We start from the raw sequence: 18,687 nt of genomic DNA, 5'->3' as shown, positions 1-18,687 counted from the left end.
TTTTTGCCTTGCAAGGTAGCAGGTGGCTCGCGTTGTGCTTTCTCGTGTCCTATAGCGACATTATACATTGTTGGCAAGGGAGCAATGCATAATAAATATTTTCTATTGAGGCTGTATCTACAAAACAGACTTTGAATCACCTGTTAAAGAGGTCTCATAGCATGTGTGACAGATAATAAAGTTAGCATTTTTCTCTGTTAACTGACTTTTCTAAACTCCTCTGGTTGAATGCCTTTTGGCGTGTCCTGTGTTAGTTCTCTCCAGTTCCAAATTAGAGTGATGGAAGTAGTATTAATACTAATAATATCCTCCTTCACAATTATTTGTCCATATAATTATCATTGTGTTTGTTGGAAAGGAAGAAGGGGCTTGGTTTAGAGAAATGCAAACAGTATTGTGGGGTTTGGAGTGGTAAGGTGTGGGGGGGAGCAACGGCTGAATCTTGTTGCTGCAATGACAAAAAAGCTTTCCAAAACAGTCGCACAGAATTTAACTCTTGCTCTTAGTCTCTACACTGTGGAAATGTAGGAGAAGGTGGGAGGTTAAAATTGCATTTTCTTAACCAGGACATAATTTGCTATTGTAGATTTCATCTGCTTGGATAAGTTTTTCTTGACAAAGGACTCTATTTCCCGTGTGTGTGTGTGTGTGTGTGTGTGTGTGTGTGTGTGTCTAAAGTGTTGGACAAACCTTCTCCTATAGCAGAATGATTCCTAAAGACAAGGAAAGTTGTTATTACACACCCAGTTTAATGATTTACTGACACAGAAGAATGGACTTTGAAGAATGCGGAACTTTCCTTACTGAACAGGCGAAAAGAAAATATTTTATCATCAGAGAACAAATGCTAGGCATTTTCTATACTCCTTTCTTAGTGAGTAATATTTCATTTGGTTATGAAACTTCAAATGCATTTAAATGCTGCTGTTTGCTTTCCTGTAAGGTGAGGCTTCATATGCCTTGCTTTTTCAATCTTAATTTTCAGCATATTTAATACTGCCTTTATTTTATTTTCTCTTTCTTGTATTTTCTTTTTGCTTATGAGCAGATCTGCTTCCTCCTTTAAGAGACGCTTTCTGCAAAACATATAGATGCCGGAGCTTTTATGTCCTGGAGCTAGAGATGAATGGCGCTAGTATAAATCTGCAGCGGACAGTCTATGCTCTGCCCGTACTGAAGAAGATCGGTGACGTGCACGGGGTAGTTCGGAGAAAAACTCAATTAACAAGGGGAAATCTTTATGTAGTTGGCTAGCATCGTATAACCTTGTTCATCTAGGAAGGCGAGGGAAACCTCCTTTGGTCAGAAAGGAGGCGTTCTTTGGCTGCGTGTTGCGAGGGGAGAGATGAGGAGATTGCACTGCTCCCGCTCAGGCTGAGGCTTTAGCTTTTCGTGGGGAGGCGGGGAGGGGTGCGAGGCCTCGCTGCGGGGCGTGGCGCGGCGCCGGGAGCCCGCGGCGGTGCGGGCGGTGCGGGACTGCGGGAGGTGCGGCACTGCCGCCGCCGGGGCGGTGCGAGGGCGCCCGCCGCGCCCCCATGCGCAGGGCGCGGGGCGCCGGCCCGCCGGGCGGCTGCGGCCGGGGGCTGCTCGTCCTGGGGTGAGCGTGGCGGCGGGGCCGGGGCCGCTCGTCCTGGGGTGAGCGTGGCGGCGGGGCCGGGGCTGCTCGTCCCGGGGTGAGCGCGGCGGCGGGGCCGGGGCCGCTCGTCCTGGGGTGAGCGCGGTGGCGGGGCCGGGGCCGCTCGTCCCGGGGTGAGCGTGGCGGCGGGGCCGGGGCTGCTCGTCCCGGGGTGAGCGCGGCGGCGGGGCCGGGGCTGCGGCCCCTGGCGGGGCGGTGTCCGCGGCCCGCCTGCCGTCCTGCCGGGGCGGCGGGAGCGCTGCCGCGGTGTTGTTTGTCTCCATGTAATGCCCGTCGCTGCGGAGCTTTGGGTGAGCAGCGGGGAGCTGCTCCAGCTTCTGGTGTTCACTTGCTAGTGCAGGGGAAGTGATGCTATAGATGCTATATAGATGTGCTGGGAGGGGTTTTTCCTATCATTTTATTTTACTGCAATAATTAACTGCACATCTAGTGGCATGTGATCCAAGGAGTCGGGAGACGTAATACAAGAACATGCAGTGGAAAAATGTTGCAGAAAGACTACTTTGCTCCACCTCACATCAAGACAAGAGGACACAGCCTGAAGTTGTGCCAGGGGAGGTTTAGCTTGGGTATTAGTAAGCAGAAGGTAACAGTAAGTGGTTTCCTCCTCCAGTGGTGTTTCCTGGGAATCAACCTGGACAGTTTGAGCAGGTAAAGAGCAGTGAAGTGTTAAACCTTGGTGTTGTATTAAGTTGTGGAAAAATACTAAGAACAAGGATCAGCTATGAAAAAAAATCTGAAAGACCTTATAAGGCTGCCTGAGTAATAAATAAATAATATGGCAAATGTTAGATAGAGAGGGATATATGGGAACAGAAGGAAACAGCATTCCATGTAGAAGATGGACTGTGAGCTCACTGTTACTTCTTGGGAGATAGATCTTGGTGTTAGGACAATATGAGACTCAAGTTATGGGATTGGACTCTATGAATACTCATAGAGCCTCCTGGTGCTTCCTGACCAAAAGCAGAGGCGTAGGGAAGAGATAGGATATGAAGTGCGAACACATGGAAATGCTTTCCTTTGCTGTTTTACCAGCCTTGAAGAATTTTAAATTTAAGGTCCTCCCTGATCAGAAGTTCAAACTTATGGTAGGTTTTGCTGTTTTCTTAACCAAGACATAGCAGTAGGATGTGTGATGTGGTCCATTTGAGTGGGGAGTTAGATTTTGACATATGTGTTTTTGTAATATGTGTAATGATAAATATTGGAAAGGATAGAAAGAAGACAAAGCAATCCTAACTGCTGCAGGGCCAATCTACTGTTCTTGTCTAAAGAAATAAATAAAATTCTTGGAACTGTGAGCTGTTTTCTTATAGTTGCTCATTCACAAATCTACTTTGATGCAATCATGCCGCTGCGAGGCTTTTATGGCATGAAAATAGATGAAGAAAGCAGTTGTTGTAAATGTTTCCAAGAAACTCACACATCTGTGCATCTTCTGAAGAGATCGGTTTAGCCTATTAATGACCCAACTTCATGCACTGAATGTAATATGTAATTATGAACAGTTGTGTAATTAGAAACAGTTTCCATCTAAGAAAACAAACAAACAAACAAAACCCAACAAAAAGCCCTACCCTTCCAAACAAAGGAAAAAACATTCCTTCATTAACCTGCTGTATGGGCAACTACTGGTTTGTGCGTTTGCTCTGTTGTTGCAATAGTGAGGTACTGCTTCATTTCTGTGTGCTTCTTGCAAGTTTTGAAGTACAAAATCCAAGGAGGGTGCCAGTGGAGTAAAGCATGTCTCAAAGTAATGTTTTTTAAATATACCTTTGTAAGTAAGGCAAATAAAAGCTATTTTAAAACAAAGTCATTTGTTTCAAGCAAATGCTTGTATTGATGCATAGGCCTGAAAAATTGAAAAATTCAACAGAGTAGTTGTCTTCCTCCTTCTTTCCCCTGCCCTGCTCACCCCCGCTTCTAGTGGAGATGTGAATTAACTTTATTTTAAATTATGGAATGTTATGTTTCTGTGTTTTTAGGAAGGGACTGTCCAGAGGTCCCCCAGATCAGTGTCTCTCTGGAAAAAGTGGAGTATCTCTTCCATCAGTTTTTGCAAGAAATGTTCAAGAAGCCATTGACAATTATACCTGGTATACATGTACTTCTTAAATAATACTTAATTAACTCACTTCTGACTTAGATATTTCCAGATTGGAGTTAATTTTCACTAATCATTCTTCCAGTCATTCTCATGGATAATACTATTGCACAATATAATGCAGTATACAAAATGACCTGACTTGCTGTTTAAAGGATTGGAACTTTATTTCTGGTTTGTGATATGGATTTAAGTATTTTAAGACCATAGTAAAGGGTACTGATTAGATCTGGAAGGGAAATCAGGCTTCATGATTAAATTGAAATCATGCTCACCAGTGTTGCAGTTTAGTTAACTTTCAAGAAATTTTATTCCAGATGACACTGGTTAGGATTTGTCTGCACATCCAGTTACCACTGCTTTCCCTGCATCCTGGGGTGGGTGCTAGCTGGCAGGGTCCAGCTAGAACTTTGCAGGCTTGAGTTGCTGTGGCTCAGATTTTAAAGTGCACCAGATTTAGCAACATAAAAAACATTGAATAGAGACATGTAACTCAGTGCTATTTGAAACATCTGTATCTCTACATCTCTATCTTGTGCTTAGTTTTGCAAAAGTTTTCTTGTGGTACCTTCTAATGTGAAAGCATTAAAGAAAGCTTATATTATCTTTCATCTGTTTTTCATGTAATCACTAGCTGATGTGGAGAAACCAAAATAATTTGTTTGAGCTGGAAATATAGATACATGCATATTATTATATTCAAATACATACACACATATATATGCATATTTTAGAGTGCCAAACAGTTGCAATGGTGTATATACATGCAAAAACATAATAGTATAGAAGGAATTGCCTTTAAGGCAGTAAATAGTACTAATAGGAACATGTATTCACTCTACTTTAAAATATCTGCTTGCACCATTTACTTAATTAGTTGCTCTATTTTAAAGCTGTTTATACAGAAAATAATTGTGTTCTTCATTTTAATTTTTCTTATTTTCAGTGAGACACTTTCATCACTTTCACCTAGTGGTTGTACAACACCCACGGAGTTGAATAATTCTTGGTCTGGAATAAACAGCTATACTACTAGTTTGTCTACTGAAAGAAGTTCGATTTACTCCTGGAGGGATGATGTATGTCACAGAAACTTTTACAGTACCCCTTTCTCTAAATATTGTAGAAAATACTAGTTTTTTACTGATGTTGGACATGCAGTACCTCATCCATAACAGCCTCATTAATAAGTAAAACAAAGCTGTTTTACTGAAGAAGGTAGGCTTAGGTTTCTGAGTCCAAGCAAATGATAAAACATGTCTTTTCAAACACCGCATTGTGCAGGCAATGTTTAAATTGAACTGTTCTCAGTGTTTTCAGTTATGAAGTACATTCATAAACATGCATATAAATTTCCCAGTTTTGGTAAATATTTAGCTCTTACATTAGCTCAGTTATTTTTTACAAATGTAAGAGTAGGACTTCTCTCTGCATCAAAGAACTGACCTCTGAAGCATACCTGGTGCAGGCTGGAAGTGTTAAATAAGTGTTGCAGTTGCTGCCAGTTTAATTTCAGAAAGCCTTCTGTGGCTGGTAGTGGTAGTTCTGCCATTCTTTTTGCATTATGCCCTAATCTTTAGGGTACTGACCTCATCTGTCGCTGCCAGCCCTTCAGGAGAAAGCCTGACTCTGGATATTACAGTAACCTGTGTGAGAGTTATTTTCTCATTCCTTTTCAGTGTGATCCCTCCTGTACCCTGAAGTGCTTTGAGGCATTCAGCTGGAAGTAAACAAGCATGATTTGGGCCTTGTTTTTAGTGTATCAGTTTTTATAGTGTATCAAAGTATCTATCTAATGTAAGTGGCAAATGTCATTACAAACAGTGCCCAGCTGAGGAGCCCTCAGCCAAGTGCTTGTCTCCATATCACTGGATAAAATCAGGCATTTCTCTACTAGTTTCATTTGCCTCTGTGTTAACTTAGTCTTCAGTTGCACTGATTTGTAGGTTCAGTGAAGAAGTGTGGAAGGGCATTTTTCACACTGACAGCTGTATCCTAAGCCCTAGACTAGATCACACAGGCATAAGGTGCTCCCTCTTTACCCTCTTAGCTGTTGTACTTAGAAAGGAAAAAGAAGAGTACTTCTTGAAAGAGCAGGCTGCCCTGGGTGCCAGAGATGCAGCGTGTGTGCTTTACATTGGCACAGGAAACCACCTGGGAGTCCAAACCAAACAACTTATAACTGGTTTTTTTTTTTTTTCTTTTTTTTTCTTTTTCTTTTTAACATGGGCTAAATTCTAGGCAGCTGTATGTTATATTAATGTCAAAGAAATACAGTCTTGTAGTTCTTTTTTGCTAAATCAACTTGTTCCAGCCAGCTATCTGGAATTTTTTTTTGGGTTTTTTTGTGTTTTTTGTTTGTTTGTTTGTTTTTGTTTTTTGCATTGTGGTATATAAATTGTGTCCAAAATATATAGTCTGAACATGCATTCTGACACGCTCAGCCAAGTTGATTAATGTTTTTCTGTTCTTTAAATATCACAGACATTTTAGTATACATGCATATTTGCTAACAACTATTAACTTTATAATATATAGGAATTTGATAAAACCAACACACAGAGAGTGCATCAGTTATTTTTGGAGATTGATGAAATGTTCTTTGAAGGAAAAGTGACCTCCCAAACAGAGAACCTGAAGGCAGAATGTGCAGATTGGGTTGAACAATTTCCTCATATAAGGTAAGGAAATTCTTGCTAGTAGTAGTTTTAATCAGTTACCATTCTATTTTGAATTTTTGGGGTACCCTCTTATGGTTTGGGCATCAGCAACACTTGTACATTCAAATCTGTACCTCTGGGACTGAGCTGTGCCATAGCTGCTTAGTAAATCTGGGCAGTGGTGCTTTAGCAACTGATGCCCTTTATTTTGATTAATAAAATGGTTGCAGGCAAAGTTGTTCAGAAATTATTTTATTTTATAATTTAGTGTGTATTTATTAGAGTTGCTTTCACCTTTACTCTTTTCCTCTCTACATTAAGCATGTTGGAGTTTGTGCATTTTCTGAACTTTAACAGAAGCCTTAACTTTCCATGTAAACAGTTTTGATTAGCACTTTTACTCACATAGGTGAATACTGGAGTTGGATAAGTGAAGTCACAGCAGATGTTATTTGTCTCCTGCATCCATTTTTAAATGTATCTTACAGACTTTCTTAATAAGAAAGGAAGTATGTTTACTTTTGTCTGGCTTTAGAACAATCTGACAAGTTTTACTATTTGCTCTTAAAATTTATCAATAGAATCTATCTTGTAAATCAGCTTAACTTTAATGGCTTAAATAATATGCAAAATTAAGGTAATACACGAGGCTCTGGCCCCTCAAAGCAGATGTAAGTTGTGCTTTTGCATTGCCTACTGTTTGCAGGTTCTTGTATTCTGGATATTTGCATGTGGCCAAGGTTTCCATCTATGACACTGTTTGTTCTCTCCTTTTTATTCAGGGTTCTGGGAAAGCAACTCTTAGTGCCAAAGGATGAAGGCTTTCAGCATTTTCAAAGCAGAAATGATGCCCATGTAGATACTAAGTGTGTGCCTGGCCTCCTTGAATGTACTGGTCATACAAAGGAGTAAGTTAATTTTTTTAAAGTTTTGTTTTGGTCTTCCCTCTTCAGAAAGACGTAAAAATATTACTTCTGTAATACTGAAACATGTCAGTATAATTAAATATGCACTTTCTCATTTCTTTGAATGTTTAATTCTGATTTTCTTGATATATGTTCCAGGCTCTGCATCTCAGGCTCTAAACTGATGCCAACAGTATCTCCAATGCATACATCACTGGATTCAGGTTCCACTAGGATTTCTGCTTCAGACTCAGCCATGTATTCCTTCCTGGAAGAAGAAATTTACGATGAGGATGGAAAAATAGAGGAATATCTTGCCTTTGACAACAAGGAACTGTAAATAACAGATATATCTATTTTTGAAGAATGTAATGAAAAATTATCAGTGAATTGAGTCAGGGTTCCTAAATGGTGTTTCTCTTCTGTAAGATATAGTTCTTTCTGTCCCTGTGTTCAGTAGCACAGTGATCAGAACACTCACTGGGCATGTGAAAGTTTAGCTATGTTGTCATTCTAGTGGTTAAAGCTCACATCTCCCATTTCAGATGAATGTCTTAGCCACTAGTTGTTTTGAGGTATTTGATGCATGGAGATTCAATAAAATGAATATTTAATTTTGAGATGGGGTAGAATGAAGGAAGGCATCCCTTCTGCCCAAGTGAGTGCCTTGAGCATCAGGTTGTTTAGTGTCATTACACTGTTTGTGCTGTAATTGTCTGCCCTGATGAGTCTTAAGTTCTTTCTGTGCTGAGTGTAACAGCTTTGTGAAGAGAGCTGCAGGTTACAGCCTGTATTTAGAGCACTCTTGTGATCAACAAGTCATTCAGTCATCTTCTTGAAAGTGCAGCCTAGGTTTCCTGTGAGCCAGTTGAATTTTCCAGCAGCTAGGCTACTTGGGTGGTTCAAAGATCATCATGTGCTGTTTTCTAAAAGACCTCTAAAAGGGGAAAGCTTTGGTAGGACTCATTGGGCACAAAGCACAGCTTTTTGTGCTAAGGCCTTATGCACACTCAGAACAAAGACATGGTTGTTCTGAAAACCTGAGGAACCTTTCAGAGACACTTTCAGTGCTCTTTTTGAAAGAGAAGGCTGGGATTGCTGCCTTTTAAGGAAGTGTTTAGGTTTAAGAATACTCTCAGTAGTTTTCTCTCTTTGTTTTAATAAATAAGGAGACTTTGGGAAGGAGACTTGTCTGAAGGTATGTTTCTCTCTTTTGTCTCCTTCATATGCTTATTGTTTCCTTCACTTCTGAAATACCTTGTTCTCCATAACTAAAACATTAGCTATTATAAAGCCTGATAGGAGAAAAGCTTGGTCATTTTGTGAGTTGGATCAATCAGCCACATCTTACATACAGTTAAGAATTATGCATTGTGGCTTGAGGAGGAAGCAAAGAAGTGTCAGAGAAGAGAAGAGAAAGGGAGGTAGTAGAAACCAGTAGGAATTTTGAAGCATCTTTTTGATATCAAAAAAACCCCCAAAAACCCCCGCTCCTTAGAAAAAAATCCAATGGTATATAAAAAAAGAAAATAGTTAAAACTTTCTTCCTGAGAGTGTGTATTAGAAGACCAAGTTAGGAGATGTTGCTAAAACATGTTTCCCTAGAAACAGAAAAAAAATTAAAAAGCATAAGTGTTCTTACTGTAGTGTTTAGGAAGAAGGGATGTGTAAGGCTATGGGATCTACTATTCTTGTCATACTGCACAAATCCTTTAAAGTTATTTCATCTTTGATTAATGGTGGGAAATTGGAGATGTGTGCAGGTACACAGGGCATGCTGAGAAAGAAATTTTCATGTGAGAGTCCTCTTGACAAATATAACAGATGTTGTTGCCTATTTTACTGTAAAAAGCATAGGATTTAGTCTCAAATTACTATGTGCCGCATATAAAACTTTTTCCTAGACCTGTAGATCTTTCTGTTTTAATGCCCTAATGGGATTAAAAAAATTTTCAATGGCAAGCAAATGAAAGAGAAATCAGTATCTATATCAGTATATATGTAATTAGTATATATGCATTTAATAGGTTCTCTTCCCTTAGGTGAATTTGAGTTTTAATTTTTTGCTTATCTCCAGCTGAATTCCTTTTCGTCCATATGTATGTTTCTCTATTGAAGGAGGGGGTGGCGGGGGGGAAGTCAATTCCCATGGGAATTCTTTTGAATTTGTTTCCTTTATTAGTGAGGATGAGATTTGGGAACAAAAGAAAATGCGTCTTTCTGAGAAGAGGTGTAAGCGTGGCATTCCCCCTGTTTCTCCCAATGCCTGTATCAAAGATGCTGTGGCTTCTGAAGTGTTTGATCATATCTGGAGCAATGTGATTGGAATATTGGAGGAACTGATTAAAAAAAATTGGGAAACTAGTATCCCAGGTATTTGATATTTTCATTTGAAAATATGGTATTTGTTGAATCTAATTCAGAAAAGTCATACTTCCCTATCTTCTTAAATTAAGCCAATGTTGCAGGCTTTAGTAGAGATGACCAGTGCTGTAGAACGGTAATATATGTAATGTCTTGCCATGAGAATGTGTGCACACACATGCACCTAAAATAAAATTTTCTTCCTAATTTTCAGGGAGTTTTGCATGAGATGTGTAAAAAGAAAAATAGTGACTGAAATATACTGGCTGAAATAGCTTCCTTGCGAGAGATCATGTTTTAAAAAAAATATTAATCACTGGCTTAAAGATGTAAATTGATGCTGTTAGTCATCGTTAGTCAGGGGATCACTGCCAATGTGATCTGGAGCCTAGGAATCAGAGTCTCCTAGTCTTCATTGCTTAGGCTTTATTAGTAGAAAAAACCTTTGGGTAGTCAGAATGTTAAAGTGAGATAGACAGTCTTGCTTATGCGCAGGAGTTCAAGACTTCACTATAGGATGAAGCAGAGGTGATGCATGTAATTTTATTTTAAGTTTTCCTATTCTAACAGACTAAAAGGAAAAGCTAGAAAAAATAAGTAGAAGTGAAAATCTATTTAGTGTGCATGTGTTGTCTCTGGAGATTGAGGGAAATTTCAGGTCTTTCAATGTATTTTAAAAGGACAGAAGTAACAGAAGAATACCTGAGGGTGGGTCTTGGAAGTTACCTCTAATGTAAGGTACACTCAACCTCAAATATAAGAATACAAAAAAGTAAGAAATGGCAAAATTTCTCTGAATGCTTGCAGCATCAGAAATTAACATTTCAGGATATACTGTAATTTAAAAGTTCTTTTGACAGTACAGGTGGATTGTTTAGCACTCTGTATTATAGTTTAGGGAGGATAATTTAGCAGTATTGTGATAGGTTTGCCCTTTTATATTTTTAAAGGTCATATAGCTAGTACTTAAACTATACCCAACATGAAACACTGTACAGCTGCTGTCAGATGAGGCTGGTATCAATAGGCTTTTAATTATATATAAATAAAAATAAATAAATAAATAAACACACACACACACACACATACACACACACACACACACACACACACACATATATATATATATGGTTGTTTTTTTTTTTACTACTTAAAAAGGAAAAGCTCTGGGGATTTTTAGACAGCATTTCAAAGATTTTAGCTGTATTTTCTTAAACAACCCCCTCCAAATCTACCTGTATAGGCCAGCTTGTATGTCAGTGTCATAGAAAGCATAGACAAATTGAAATGCTTTCAAAAATCCATAATTTATATTAGATTTTTAATTAGCATGGAAGCATAAAGCTATGTGCAAGTCTTTACTTACTGTGTAATATTGTTTGAACCCCAAGAAATGATGGATGGTAAGCATAGAAAATACTTCTTATTCCCTTTACTTTTTTTTGCTGTTGAGCAGAGTGCGACCAACAAATAGAAAAACTCAAAACTGTTACAGCAAAACTGCCGCATTTGCCAGCCATTCATATTACAGCAGATGCTGGGACCATTCCTCTTTCCAGAGGCTCTGAAGCACAAAATATATCTTTTGGGGCTCTTTCTGTTTCATCACAGGTAAGAATAAAACAAACCTTTCTGTCAAATGTTCTTTTTTTATTCCTTGGACACCTTTTTTTCAACTTTGGACAGTCTCGATCAAAACTTGAAAAGGCTCTTTATTTTCTCTTTTATTTTCTTTATACCAATTAGGGGTACTTAAATTCATCTGATTTAAAAATAGGTTTAATTCAATGTTTGTTTTTTGTTTATTGTCACTTGTTTTTTTTTTTTTTTTGGTGGTCCTTAAAGGTACAATTTATCTCTAAGGCATTGCTGCCATTGATTGGCAAAGTCTTGTTAAATTCTATTCTGTCCTTAAAAACTAATTCTGCTTTTATTGTGATCCAGAAATTTCTTCATGGTAGAACAAAGATGACAAACTGGGATGTGAAGTTGCAACTTGAAGTGCTTTTCTCACAACACTGCGAGTTTCAGACTCTCCCATTGTCTCACTTTTTCTTTGCCTCTTGTGAAAGGGGATTCTGCAGTACATCCACCAGCACACTGGCACTAGGCCTTACCTGTCTTTGTAGAAGCTCATGCTTATATTGATAAAATGTCCTATTTTGTCCTGCTTGCTGTTTTTCCCTCTGTTTCTTGAATTCTTGATAAATGTTTTGTACATTTGTTTCCTTTTTCAGCCACTGTTTCTGTTTGTTTGGGGTTTTTTTCTCCTGTCTCTCACTACTAAGTTCAAGTGACTTAATTTTCTTCCACTGGCTCTTTTTCCATGCTCACTAAATAGTGAGATAAGGAACACATGAAAGATAGCATGGCAGTCTGGTTCTCCCCATAGGTGTGCTTTGTTTTGTAGCAGTCCCAGCAGCCAGGAGAAATAAAATGCTTTGATAAATCATGCCCTTGTGCTGAGGGAAAATGGAAAGTTTGAAGAATCAAACTCTGGCTTCAACTGATACCTATATTGTAAATCAAGTTGCAATTCAGTAACTATATAAAATAAAACAAGTTGTGTTTATAAAATTCTGTTGAAGATAAGCAAAAGAAAAAAGCACAGTTGCCCCATCTACTCCCCAGAATTGTACTGAACCATCTTAAAAGAAACTTCTGTAAAAAACAAGTAAAACTATGTGCTTTTTGAGACCTTCTTTCTAAAAAAGTAAAGGTTAACACATAGCTGTTGCTTTTAATAGGTTTACCGTTTCTCCAGCAACTTCTGTAGTGATCTGAGTGGTGTGATGACAATTCAAGCAAAACCGCTCCAACAGAGGCATGCTGTCACAGCAGAAAAAACACAGTAGGTGACATTGACATTTTAAAAACATAATTCACATCATGTAAAAATGTCTTGCAATTAAACAAAAAAAATACTAAAAAGTCAGTGATCTTGTGTGATCTTGTGATCACTGATATGCTAATAATTTGCAGAGGTAGAAATGATGCACTGTTAAAACCTTGTTTTTCTTGATCCTAATTCCTTCTTTCTTTCTCTTTCCCTAGGAATGAGCAAGAAGACAAACAGCAAAGCAGTGCCTCCAGCACTCCAAATTTAGCACATGCTAGGTTGGGGAGAATTTCTGATAACAGTGTTCTCTCATCATCTCTGGCTCTGCTGACATCTTCTAGGAAAGTACCAAGGTTACCTGCTCTCACCTCTGACCAACCCTGTTCAGAAGTTCCTAATATGTACAATGATGAAATCCTTAAAGGGACAAAATTGTGAGTTTTTCATCTTATTCTTTTCTCAGAACTTTACTAAAAATTCACCACTGAAGGATTTTGCAAATTACTTGAGAACTAACCCACAATTTATTATAAATTGTAGAATTCAGAGGGAAGAAGAAAGCAAGCAGAGCCATGATTTTATTAAGGAAAGCCATTTGTTTTACTTCTTTATTGCTGTATTAGGTGCTGTTACTTTCTGTAGCTAAGCTTTATAAAGAAATATACTACTTAATAATTTCATGTTACTTCAGTGAAGAAGTCTGTAATGTGAATACTCCTAAAAGAGGAACCCTTAAAATTCTGTAGGGTTGGCAGCAGTTTATCTTCTGCTCGTGTGCCTGCAACCCGGAACAAGTTACCACCAATAAACTCTGAGCCTGTTGAACAACACATTTCAGTACCTCGAATGCAACAGAGCCCTGTAAGTTGTGTTCATTGTTTTAGTGGTGAAGAACTTCAAGCTATTTAGAATTAAATTATTGTGTCACTGGTTGAAATGAGTAATTTTACAGCTTTTGTTGGTTAGTATTTAATACATAGTTTTAATATGTATGTTAATGTGTGTTACATTGGGATGCAATTACAATGCAATAGAAGGCAGTTCAAAACCTTAGGCTATAGACAAATTATAGTGGAAAGACTCGTCTGACAACAGAAAACCTGTTTAAAAAAAAAAACAACACAGCTAAAAAGAACCAACCAAAAAGATAACAAGATAGTAACCTTGCTCTTCTATGCATCTGGATTTAAATAGCTCTTTTCAGTGTTTTATTCACTAATGTTAGGTTATAAGAATTAGAAAACTATGCTGACTGAAGTAGAAAATTATAACAACTGAAAAAAGCCAGAGTTTATATTGGTGAGTTTTGAAGTTTGGAGAAGTAATAAATCACCAGAATGAAAGTAAATTAGTATGTTGATATATTAACATGCCAGCAGAAACAGTCTTGCATCTGTTTAAAAAACAGGCAAACACTTAAATTGATACTTTTGGTGATTGAAAGCATATTTTTCTTATCTTCTTGTGAACTTTTGTATGTCAACAGAAAAAAAAATATTTTAACTTATTCAATTGCTGCATTCTCTTAATGTTCTTTTTAATTCTCTCAGCATCAAGAACAATATGCTCATAGCAGAGTGTCAAGTGCAGTAGCTGGCAGGACAGAGCAACAGCCACTCAGAGAAAGAACTGTTACTGTTGATCAATATTCAAGACCCAGCACAACTCAGACATTCAGGGTATGTTACAGTGTAAGTGGAGACAAGGGAAAAGGGAACAGGTTTTCTTTCACGCCTGCTGTTGGTTTACAGAAGGTCTCATTTCAGAGTCTCTCCTGACTTCTGATGTACAGGGATTCCCACTACCTGAGGAATCCCTGAGAAGAGAGGAGGATGCTAAAAGTCTTGGGGAGGGGTGTGGGACTGTTGTATGAGAAAGAATTTTTTTCAGGTTTTGAGGGGGTGTGTGTGCTAGAAGTGTGCAGTTTTAGTGCTGTTTTGGGCTTTGCACTTTGGTAGGATCCAGTCTGCTGGACTAGATCATAAAACCATAATCAAACCCTTTCTGTAGATAAGCGTATCTCACTAGCTAAGAGTAGATATTTCCTTTTTACAGAGAGACACACTTCAGAAGAAGTCACTGACTCCTGTGGAGTTTGCTAACCACAGAAGGACCGGTCAAGGATTTTTGATAACAGGTAGGCAAAGGAGAATGACTTAAAAGGTAAAAGGCCAACAAAACCTGTTAACCCATTGCACTGTCAGAAAGTATAGTGCTTAGGGAGAGCCATCTCTGCATAAAAGAAAAACAGATTTTCTTAGTAGGATTTTTGAGTTTAGATTGAAGCTTCTTCTCACTTGCTCTGAGGGAGTCCTAATTTATAGGTAGGAATCCTGTGAAGTTTCTTTTTCTTGTTATGACGTTGTAGGAAAAGGATTCCACCTCATCATCTCATATTTTCTTTTTTTTTGGTATTTTGACATATTTACAACTATAGCAAGAGCATGTAGTGTACAGGCTAGATATTTTTGCAGCTGCTAGAGTAGTAACACAGTTGCATGCTTGTGAACTGCTCATGACAAATTTTAGGTCTGAAATTAATAAACTTTTTGTGTGAAGAAAAAGTAGATTTGAAAATGCGCATTTTTAACAAAATTATAAAGCTCTCATAAAAAAAAAATCAGTATTGATTTGCAACCCTGTCTTGAATTTACAACCCCAAAAAGAGAGCAACCCTATGTAGCTCATTTTGTTTCATTTTTACAATGAAGTTGACTAGCTGGTTCCTGGTGTATTTGAGTTCTTATAAGTAATCTTTACTTGTTTGGAAGTTCCTTAAGTTTAAATAATTATATCATTGACAAAATTATATGACAGGTGATGTAAGAATAAGGGCAGGTTAGCAAATATTGATCTGAGCACACTGGTGGGAGTAACTCATATATAATTTTGGAGTGTCTTTCAGAAAGTACAACATTTAACAATGTTTTGTATTTTCCAGGTACACAGAATTACTCCAGATCCTTTCAGAGAAATCCTCCAACCTCAAAGAAGAGATTTCAGATTGCTTCTTAAGCTGTTTTAGGAAGAAACAGAAACCCTCTGCGCTGATTGAAAGACTGAAGCCCTAAATTTGCCACTTAGTATCTTGTGTAACAAAGAATGTATGCATATGGTAGTGTCTGCTGAGCCTTGCAATCCTCAGGATGCCTGGATTACCTTCTTTTAAAATTATTTGACCAGAGCTTAGAGTAAAAATTATAGCAAAATGAAATAAATGGTTGAGGTATGTGCTCTGTTTGCAGTATCAAGAGACTGGCTGCACTTTGAGGCATTCCTCCTTTTTATGCCTTTCCCAGGGAATTTTTTTCTACCTATCAAATAAGATGCATTTAGAACATAAAGTGCTGTCCCTACTTATTTTTATTTCCTTAAAGATGTTCTAGTCTATCTAAATATTAGTCATATATAAAATTTATATTTTTAAATAGAAGTTTGCAGTACTTCCTCTTAAACTGCTATGTTAACATTTCTTCATTTTTCAGTCTGTCTGCTTATTATTATATTACTATATTTTATCTCTTAAAAGTATTATCTGTACCAACCTTTTCTTCTTCCTTTGATTCTTTCGAAACCTCATTTATTGCTGTTCTAATCATCAGTAACTGTGGGAACTGCTGGGATAAACTTGTTTACAGCAAGTAATGTTTTTCCTGCTGAGCCAAACGTTTATAGATGCTGAGAATTGAACCACATGCTGACAAATCTGTAAGACAATTCCCCCACTTTTTGAGGTTTCTTGCACAAATGAAGAGAAGAGCAGAACAACAAGCTTCTGTAGCTTAAAAAGAAAGATTTGCTAATTACCAGAGCAGCAATGGATTGCTCTCAAGTGGCAAGAGAGAGGAAGAGGGATGTTTGCTGTCTACCAGAAGTATTCTAACGCTTCTCCCTTTTGGTCAGTTTTTGGGCACCTGAAAATTGCTGGTTATCCTGATAATCATTGTAGACTCATTCCAGGTTGGAAGGGACCTCAAGGATCATCTGGTCAAATCTTTGCTGGCAAAAGCACGGTCTAGATGAGATGGCCCATCACTCTGTCCAGCTGAATCTTAAGTCTCCAATGCTGGGGAATCCACCACTTGCCACATAATGGAGAGATTATTCCAATGGTTGATTATTCTCATTGTGAAAAGTTTTCCTCTTGTGTCCATTTGGAATCTTCCCAGGTGTAATTTGCATGTATCACTCCTCACTTTTCCATAAGACTTCTTATGAAAAGGGAATCTCATCTTCTTAGTAGACACCCTTTAAATACAGGGACATGTTGATAGGATGTGCCTAAGCTTATTTTCTCCAAGCTGGACAAATCCACTTTTCTCAGCCTTTCCTCACATGACAGGCTACCCAGTAATTTGGTCATCTTTGTTGCCCTTCACTGCACCTTCTCTACCCTGTCCACATCTTTCTTGTATAGCAGGGACCAAAACTGAACACAATAGTCAGGTGTGACCTGACCAGAACTGAGTAGAATGGCATAGTTACTTTATCTCTCCTGGCATTGATGCAGCTAAGTCTTTTATTGGCTTTCTTTGCTGCAGCAACAAACTGTTCACTCACACTGAGCTGCTTGTCCACCAGCACTCCCAGGTCCCCTTCAATAGAGCTGTTGTCTAGCCAAGTAGATCCCCAGCCTGTGCTGGATTATGTTTTTCCATGTGCAGGACCTAAGGATATTTGTCCTTACTGAACTTCATAAGGTTCTTGTTAGCCCATTTTTTCAGCCTGTCCAGGTCTGCCTGCAGGGTCATTCTCCCTTCCAAAGTGTCCACTGCCTCACCCAGTTTGACCTCACTGACAAACTTCATCTGGGTACACTTGATCTCATAATCCAAACCACTGATGAAAGTACTAAACAGCTTTGGGCCCAGTATCTTTCTCTGGGCGACTCCACTTGTGGCAGGGTGAGAGGGAGCAATTTCCCACCACCCTCCCGGTGTGGCTGAGTGGCCAATTCCCCACCCACTGCATGGATCACACATCCACACCATCACATCCACATTTCTGTAGGAGGAGGCCATGGGAAACCATATCAAAAGCCATGGAGTTATCCAGGTAGATAATGTTCAAGCAGGTTCATTTGTTGTAAGAGACAATCAGGTTTTCCAAGAACACTTTTTCCTTGGTCAGTCTGTGCTGGCTTTACCTAATCATGGAGTCCATTTGACTTGTAACAGCACCTAGGAAAACTTGTTCTGTAGGTTTCCCAGGGACTGAAGTAAGACAGGTGGGCCTATAATTTTCTGGATCCTCTCTGAAATCCTTGTAGACAGGAGTGACATTAGCCTTCTTTAAGTCTTCTTGGATGTCCCCCAAATGCCACAACTTAAAAATTATGGAGGGTGGCCTTACAGCTATACTGGCCAGCTTTTCTTGGTTGGATACTATCAGATCACATCAATGTGTAGAAGTCAAACTCATGTAATAGTTCACATACCAACCCTTCCTTCACAGATAGTGGGTCTGTTTTTGCATCAGCCAGAATTTTTTTTTTCCCAAGGCTTGGTGCTGATTAAAGGACAAGGGTGAAGAAAGTGTTGCGTACCTCTGCCTTTTCAGTCTTGTTGGTGACTAATTCATCTCTCCTATTAAACACAGGCAAATACTTTCCTTCTGTTTCTGCTTGTTTACATACCTGTCCTGGTTTCAGCTGGCATAGAATTTATTTTCATCCTAGTAGCTGGCACAGTGCTGTGTTTTAAATTGTTATGAGAATAATGTTGACTACACTGTAATGTTTTAGTTCTTGCTAAGTTGCGTTTGCCCAACATCAAAGACTTTTCAGTGCTCCATACTCTGCCAGTGGGAGGGTCACAAGAAGTGAGGGAGCACGGCCAGGACAGCTGACCCCATCTGGTCATACCATAAAGTCCACACCACAGAAGGCCCTGCTCAGTACATGAACTGGGTGTGGGGGAGGTGGGGGTGGCTGGGAGGGACCTATTGCTGCTTGGGAGTGGACTGAAGTCAGTGGATGGTAAGCAATTGTTTTGTATAATTGCTTGTGTTTCTTGGGTTTTGTTCCTCTCTCCTATTTTCCTGTTTTTATTTTACTTTATTATATTTCAATCAGTAAACTTTTCTTATCCCAGTCCATAGGTTTTATTTATTTATTTTTTCTGATAGTTTTCTCTGTTTCACTGGGGTGGGTTGTATGCATGGTACTTTGTCATGGT

At 38.8% G+C, this 18,687-nt stretch overlaps 1 protein-coding gene across 12 annotated transcripts in view; it reads left to right on the top strand.

The window, feature by feature from the left end:
* FAM149A (family with sequence similarity 149 member A) overlaps window positions 1-18,605 on the top strand; it is a 28,047-nt gene extending 9,442 nt beyond the window's left edge. For 2 of the 12 annotated variants that reach the window (XM_032748076.3, XM_032748081.3), the window contains exons 2-14: window positions 3,625-3,735; window positions 4,690-4,822; window positions 6,282-6,424; window positions 7,186-7,311; window positions 7,468-7,644; window positions 9,491-9,681; window positions 11,129-11,283; window positions 12,420-12,523; window positions 12,727-12,945; window positions 13,258-13,372; window positions 14,062-14,202; window positions 14,567-14,648; window positions 15,453-18,605. In XM_032748076.3, coding sequence (XP_032603967.3) covers window positions 3,625-3,735; window positions 4,690-4,822; window positions 6,282-6,424; window positions 7,186-7,311; window positions 7,468-7,644; window positions 9,491-9,681; window positions 11,129-11,283; window positions 12,420-12,523; window positions 12,727-12,945; window positions 13,258-13,372; window positions 14,062-14,202; window positions 14,567-14,648; window positions 15,453-15,526 — 1,771 coding nt within the window. In that variant the 3' untranslated portion in view covers window positions 15,527-18,605. Of the gene's footprint in view, window positions 1-1,059; window positions 1,636-1,687; window positions 1,788-1,814; window positions 2,288-2,704; window positions 2,728-3,624; window positions 3,736-4,689; window positions 4,823-6,281; window positions 6,425-7,185; window positions 7,312-7,467; window positions 7,645-9,490; window positions 9,682-11,128; window positions 11,284-12,419; window positions 12,524-12,726; window positions 12,946-13,257; window positions 13,373-14,061; window positions 14,203-14,566; window positions 14,649-15,452 lie in introns of those variants that run through there. The other 10 variants (XM_032748079.3, XM_032748080.3, XM_041715784.2 and 7 more) reach the window with 10 other exon arrangements.
* Window positions 18,606-18,687: the final 82 nt, after the last annotated feature.

Source organism: Taeniopygia guttata, chromosome 4, assembly GCF_048771995.1.
Source record: "Taeniopygia guttata chromosome 4, bTaeGut7.mat, whole genome shotgun sequence".
NCBI lineage: Eukaryota > Metazoa > Chordata > Aves > Passeriformes > Estrildidae > Taeniopygia > Taeniopygia guttata.
The sequence above is the reverse complement of the archived record's forward strand: the minus strand, read 5'-3'. Positions and strand labels throughout refer to the sequence as shown.